At 41.5% G+C, this 7162-nt stretch overlaps 1 protein-coding gene across 3 annotated transcripts; it reads right to left on the bottom strand.

The window, feature by feature from the left end:
* Positions 1-1921: 1921 nt before the first annotated feature.
* On the bottom strand, positions 1922-6212 carry ccdc92bb (coiled-coil domain containing 92Bb). Of its 3 annotated transcripts, none has more exons than XM_063487106.1 (4): positions 5901-6212; positions 5364-5524; positions 5225-5272; positions 1922-3122 (listed from the first exon to the last, which is right to left on the bottom strand). In XM_063487106.1, exons 2-4 carry the CDS (start codon positions 5503-5505, stop codon positions 2404-2406), a joined length of 909 nt encoding a protein of 302 aa, XP_063343176.1. In that variant the 5' UTR covers positions 5506-5524; positions 5901-6212; the 3' UTR covers positions 1922-2403. The 3 variants fall into 3 exon arrangements, with proteins under 3 accessions (XP_063343176.1, XP_063343178.1, XP_063343179.1); XM_063487108.1 differs by having other exon boundaries at positions 5376-5524; XM_063487109.1 differs by lacking the exon at positions 5225-5272 and having other exon boundaries at positions 5376-5524.
* Positions 6213-7162: the final 950 nt, after the last annotated feature.

Below are 7162 nucleotides of genomic sequence, written 5' to 3'. Positions count from 1 at the left end.
AATTTCTCGCTATAGCTTATTTATATTTTGTTTTCTTTTTAATACATTATATATATATCTGTGTATATTTATGTGTATATTACTCGTGTCAAAATTTAATTTTATTTAAAGTGCCAGCTTCACTAGAAAGTAATGGTTCATGGTTCAGCGGTCTTGGTCTCTTATGTGTCCTTCACCTTCTTTTAGCAGGTTAAAATTTGCGTATATGAAGGTGTAGAGTCCCAGTTTTCCGGAATCAGATGAAGGACTAATTTCTGAAAACTGGACTATGAGTCTAAACAGTTTTCCTCCTCAGACTTGTCTGAACTCTGAATGCTCTCTCTGCTTTAATTTTTCAAGCCCAGAAAATCCAACTATGTAGGTGTTTGTGTGTATGATAGAGCACATTTTTTAAAATGCTACTAGCTACAATACCATTTCCTATGTTCTTCCTACCTAATAAGGTAGCTAATACGATAATGTCTTTACAGCGGACATGCGGATGCGACTCTTCATGTGTAAGATTATATCCCTATGACACCTATAGCAGGGCTCAAAGACTTACCCTTATAATAATCCCACTGAAGACTGGGCTGTACTGCCACCCAGTGCTGTAATTTGAAATAAAAGCTTACTTCAGTTTAAATTCCACTATTTATAACTTCACTTATAATCAAATTATAAAGAACACAATTACAGCAGTGCAGCAGGAGAAGTTAACTGTTGACTAATAAAAACGTAAAATACCCTTATACCTGCTAAATTATAGTGTATTAACTATTAACTGTTTGAATATTTCTCCCATCCATCCATTCGTTTCCGTTTATCGTTTTCAGGGTTGTGGAGGGCGCTGGAGCCTATCCCAGCTGTCATAGGTCGAGAGGCGGGGTACACCCTGGACAGGTTGCAGGGCTAACCCCACAGAGACAGAAGACCATTCGCACTCACATTCACTCCCGCATTCACGCCTATGGGCAATTTAGATTGACCAATTAACCTATCCCCACTAACTGCATGTCTTTGGACTGTGAGAGAAAGCCAGAGTACCCAGAGAGAACTCACGCAAACACGAGGAGAACATGCAAACTCCACACAGAGAGACTCCAGCCTGATGGTGGAATTGAACTCAGGACCTTCTTGCTGTGCGGCAACAATGCTAACGACCGTGTTGCCCAAATATGCCCCAAATATGAATATGAAATATGGGGGTGGGGTGGGGTTACTGTTTTATAATTTATTTTTACACCCGGGTTAGTTTTGCTTCCATTTTGGACATCTGTGAGGATATGGGGTGAGTCATCTACTACTCAAAAGGTTGTTGGATCGATTCTTGACTCCTCCATGCCAAAGAATCCTTAGGGAAGATACTAGACCTCCAAGTTGCTTCTGATGCATCTACTGGAATGTCACAAAGTACCTATGCATACATAATATGAATGCACCATACACTGTATGAATGTGTGTGTGATTGGGTGAATGAGACGTAGTACTAGGAAGTGTTTTGAATGTTCAACTGAGAAGAAGGGTGCTATTTGAAGACCAACCCATTTGCCAATTTTTTGCTGTTTCTACATCCAATAACTTAATCACTTTCACTAGAGTGATTAATGCCAGGTCATCATTACAATAGATTGAGCTATTCACCTCAATTTTAAGATCCTTGTGTTTTCTGTCTTTGCGTTTGACCTTTCTATCTATTTTATCAGCCTTGCTTGTGCCTACTTATGTATGACCTAAACCTGGAATAAAGATTTGGATGATGCACTTTCCCCCTACCTTTGTGTCCTTAAAGAATCTTCTAAGGAAACATGTAATGAATATAAAATAAATTATTACAGCTTAGTGGGAGACTTGACTAGGGCAGAGAACTCGCTAATGTTATTAGAGGCAGCCTAAGAAGTCAACTATAGAACAAAAAACATGACCACATAATTTTCGGCCATTAACAGGCACATTGCATGGATTTAATAAAGTGCGAATGATTACAAAATGTCCCTAAGCCTTTCAGAGTGACTCTCCAAACCTGCAGTACAGCTTGTGCAGTGAGAAAGCAGACAGCCACTTTATCGGCACGGTGTCGGCGTTCATGAACCCAGAGGCAAGGCTACTAATTATAGGAAAAAAGCTGTGATCAACAGTGTTTAAATCAAAAGGCATCCATATGAAGCCATTAATCTTCTTTGCTTTTTTTGCCCTGTTTCTTCACACTTTTAGACTACATACTGCACCATCAATGTGACAAATTCACCTAATAACGTCTATGTGTAGGTTGGATCACGCACTCCTGCACAACTAAACTCTAACCTCCCAAAATCTACACACAATCACAAGGTTACATCGCTCTCATCTGGATCTTTTTCTAGTATAACTGCATCAGACGTTAGCTGAGACCTGTTGGAAGACAACTCCACCTCCCTGTCTTCATCACAGAGCAGTTTCTCCCTCCCCTGCTCCCATGTCCACCCTCCTGGGCACCCTGCTGTCATCAATATCCTCCCATTCGTCCTCCAGCCCTTCTCCATCCTGTGATCTGACTGGCTGGTGCATGCGGAGGAGGCGGTACCTAAGTGGCACCAGGAAGAGGGCGGGGTCAGGCATGGGGTGTGGCTGCTGTGGTGATGTCACTCTCTCCTGTGGGACGCAAGCCCTGACCCTCTCCTCTCTTACGCTGATGCGCATCCTCTGCCTCACCTCTGATTGGCTGGGAGAGACAGGAGGAGGTGGAGACAGGAGCCAGTCTGAGCTCTCCCCTTCACCATTTTCATCATCTTCATCCTCCTCTTCCTCCTCTTCCTCCTCCTCCTGCTCCTTTCCTCTGGCCTCCTCCTCCTCTCCCTCAGGAGCAGACCCACTGCTCTGCTGCTGCTGGAACAGTTTTAACCGTGCAGTGTGCAGCTCGTGACAGAGGGTCGTGGTCGTGACATTTTGCCGCTGAAGCTCACGACTCAGCAGTGTGATCTTGTGGCTTCGACGTTTCAGCTCCTCTAAGAAACGTCGCTCTTCTTCTCTGAGGCTCCTCCCGAGTGCCGATGCCCGTGCCCGGCTGGCCCGCAGCTCCCCCCGTGCAGCGACCATCATGCAGTGCTGGTCCTGTAGAAGTCGCTCCGCAGCGTCACAACGCGCCGCCAGCTCTGCCTCCTCCTCTGTGAAGCGTATATGAAAACACAAACACACAGAAATGCAGGTTCAGTGGATACTAAAGCTATGAGATACACTACAAATTATGAGGGGTTCACTGTTTACCTTCTAGTGCCAGACTTTGGTCTGTTTTTCTGTGCTTAATATCTGTTGCTTCATCTGCTTAATCATTCATTCTTATCTTATTCTGCATGAATTTCTCTTTTCACTGTGGCTTTCTGTCTACTTTTGCTTATCAGTCAATGAAACCTGGCCCAATAATTAAATTTTTAAAAAATTTAAGCATTTTACTCTTCTATTATTTAGATCACATTTTGCATCAGAGCTTACTGTACAGGGTACAATCACAAAGTTCCAAAACCTTCAGTTTGGCAGATCTCCACCTGCATGCATTATTGTGCATTCTGGACCATTTCCAGCACTGTGTAGTAGCTGTAACTCTTAGTTTCTCTTTGCCAACATAAAAAGGATTTGTTTGACAGCACTCAGCACCTCAGTTGAGTCCAAGGACTCGATTAAGATCGATCTACAGATTTACACATCGGGAATGCCTCTTGGAGCCAGTTCTACACATCTGCACATTCCAAGATCAGTTCAACCAACTGTGAGTACACCTTTTTCAGAGAACCCACACTTAGTGGAAACTGGTTAGGATGTTCAAGAATAATCAGGAACCAGCAAGGCTCAAGCCTCCCATGAACTGGAAACTGCTGGAATACCAGCGTCACTGTCCACAGTGAAGTGAGTTTTATATCACCAAGGACTGGGAGGATTTCAACCAAGAAAGAAGCACTTGCTCCAAAATCGACATCTTCAAGGTCGAGTGAAACTGGCAGCTGCCCACAGAGACGAGCCAAAAGCCTTCTGGGGAAACTGTTATGGTCAGACGAGACAAAGATTGAGCTGTTTCGCCACAATGATTAGAGGTGTGTTCGCAGGAGTAAAGGTGAGGCTTTCAAACCTAAGAACAGTGGAGCAACTGTGAAGCATGGTGGTGGTAGCATCATGCTCTGGTGCTGTTTGCTGTGATACCGGTACATTAGAATGGAATAATGGAATGATTGAGTGTTCCCACAGGATGATGATTACAAACACATCAAATCTGAATTTGGATATCTGGAAAAGCAGGCTAACATTAAGCTTCTGAAGTCCCAGCCTCAACACTATTGAAAATTTGTGGACTACACTGAAAAGCTGGGTCTGTGCCAGGAAACCAATTCTGCCAAGAAGCGTGGTCAAACATCCAGCCAGAATTATGAGGCTGGATGTCTTGACTATGATTTGAAAACCAAACTGGGGTTTTCAGTGGGAATGTCTACATTGTCAAAGGCGACACATCAGGTCAGAATCATGACTGGGGAACACCATGCATTAAAAACATGCTACATCAGCAGAACTACCACTTATCACCCACCCCACTCACCAAGTTCGAAAACTTTTTACTTTGTCTCCCTCTCCCAAATGAAATTAAAGATTAAGGGTAGCTGTTTTGACCAAATTGAGAATCAAATCAAGAGAGACATGAGTCTAATTTGTCAGTATTATGATACAGTACTACATAGTAGCAGACACACTGGAAGCAGAGTGCTACCTAAGAGGTATATCTACAGAGTAAGGGGCCAAATTTCAGTGAGCTAGGATCTTTAATTTTTTTTTTAGAAGAGTCGCAAAACTTGATAATCTCACGTCATTTTGCTAACTTTATGTGATATATTTTAAATATGCAGCTCAAAGTGCTAATAACAAACCAATATCATCATGTACTGCTACAAATAAGTCAACACTGGGATCTAAAGACATAACTTTTTATTTCCCTAGGCTCATTTTTAACTATGACAGCAGCTAATCCAGCTGATAACTGAAAAACAAGATTTTAATCACGGTATTTAAAATCTATTATCGACTTGTAGCTCTGCTTTGTAACAATTTACAATGAATATAGATTTTATAAATATTAGCAAGATTGCCCTGTCAGTGTAACCCTGTTAATTCTCAGTTGTCCTCTGCCCATCTTTTCTTTTTTAGATCTCTACAGCTATGATATAAAGTTTCAGCGTCTCTCATATATCATTTTTCCCTTGCTCAGCAAGGGTTTGTAATTTCTCACCTGCTGTGTTTCTGTCGGGAAACCTGGAGTCCAGCTCACAGCTCAGCTCTGCAGGCAAGAAAGGCAGTAGTACAACAGGCTGGCAGACAGACAAATATAAGACAAGGAAGCACATAATGAGATGGCAAGAGCAGTTCACCTGTACACTGACCATGACAGCGCCTCTTCAGGTGTGTGATCTCCAGCTGCAGGCCAGTCAGCATGACCAGGTGCTCCTGCTTCAGGAAGGTGATGCCTCTCTCCACACTGGCCACCTGCTGCTCGAGCCTCCCGGCATCCATGGCTGAACCCCTGCAGAACCTGTGCACAGATGTTGATGGCTGGTTTGTCTTTGGATTGGCTGCAAGATTTATTACCACAGCTGTTTATATTAGTGTCGCAGTTTCAATGCTGGCACTGAGTAATACTTGCAAGCGAACACTTAAAATAAGATTATATCACTCAATGATATCCATTAGTAATTATGCATTTGTCTTCATGCAATATAGCATAACTGGTGTTATACTACAATGCTTTTCTACATCATTTAAGGGTTTTTAATGCATTTCTATGCATCTGCTTCTTGGGTCATTTGACAGTAGCCTGCTCTTATTTAATATTATCAGTTTTATGAGCTTTCTCATTTCTGCATGTTTACTCAGTCTCTCATTTATCTCCATCGCTGGCTGTGGCCTACCGTGATACTGAAGCGATATCCTCTCCAAAGCGTCTGTCATGGATATCGGTATAGATTTGGCTCTTTATTTCCCGTCCTTGATGGAGCAGAAACGCAGAAAACAAAAGGCCCGTGCAAAGCGATCAGTCTGCAAAAGCGCTCGCTTGTTTTCTGCTCCGGGACGACACGATTCGCTCTCCGGGAATGAATGAATCCTACTGCAGGCCGAGTCGAAACAACCTCCTCGTAACCTTCTGGTTATTGGCTACGTGCAGCGCGGTGATGTATTCACAACAAAAGCACCACGGAGTGTGAAGTTATCGGTGCCACGGAGCAGCACCAGGAGGAGGAGGAGCTTCCTGAAATCTAACCCGCTCTAAATGCCTCAAAATTCACCAATAAGCCCACAACAGTTCATCTTTACTGTAACACGAACAACAGTCAGAAGTGTATTTTGCTTATATGACAGCAACCCGTGCTTCATACAAGGATAGGAAAAAACTGTTTCACAAAAAATTCAAATCAGCAGCATTTTCAGTATTAGATTATATATAAGTAAAAGATTTGTGCTTTTTCTTCTATGTTCTGTTTTTATTGTCTTACATATCCAGTAAAATATATTTATTTTACTCATTTAATGAATTTACCTTATTTAATTTACAGTTATGGTAAAAAGAAAGTATGCCCTTTTTATTCTTTTTTGGAAAATAAATATGGTTCTTAGCATTTACCTTAAAATTAGATACATTAGGTAAATACAATATCATATGAACAGCAAAAAAGGTGCTAATCAAATGCAACTGATTAACTGATCATCAGCAGGTGGGAGGACCTCTGTAAAAGCAGATGTCAACATTCCTTCAAAAATGATTTGAGAGACGGATGAAGTCATACAGGAAAAGATTACTTCAAGTTATTGCTGGTATGGAGCTTCTACAAGATACCGAATGGGCTGGTTTACTTTTGTTTTTTGTAAGACCTTATTTTTTCAATGACAAGGAAATTAAAATTAAAATTTGTAATATGTTTTGTGGAGTGTTGGTAAAGAAAGAAACTAAAGAACCTAAAAAGTCCCTATTTTCTGATCTGTTCCTTTGATGTGGACAACTTCCCGAACTGAATGAAAATAATTCTATCTCTTTTAAAAGCTTGGACCAAAAAAAGATGGAAAATATATATATTGTGTTTAAAATTACTGGAAAGTTTCTCATTCGTGCAGATTCAGAATACTTTCCTTTTGTGTAACTCTGAATCTGCCAAAATGATCTAAAATAGAAAAACAG

Source organism: Pelmatolapia mariae, linkage group LG10_11 (assembly GCF_036321145.2).
Source record: "Pelmatolapia mariae isolate MD_Pm_ZW linkage group LG10_11, Pm_UMD_F_2, whole genome shotgun sequence".
Lineage (NCBI taxonomy): Eukaryota > Metazoa > Chordata > Actinopteri > Cichliformes > Cichlidae > Pelmatolapia > Pelmatolapia mariae.
Note: the sequence above shows the minus strand (reverse complement) of the source record. Positions and strands in the feature narration are given on the sequence as shown.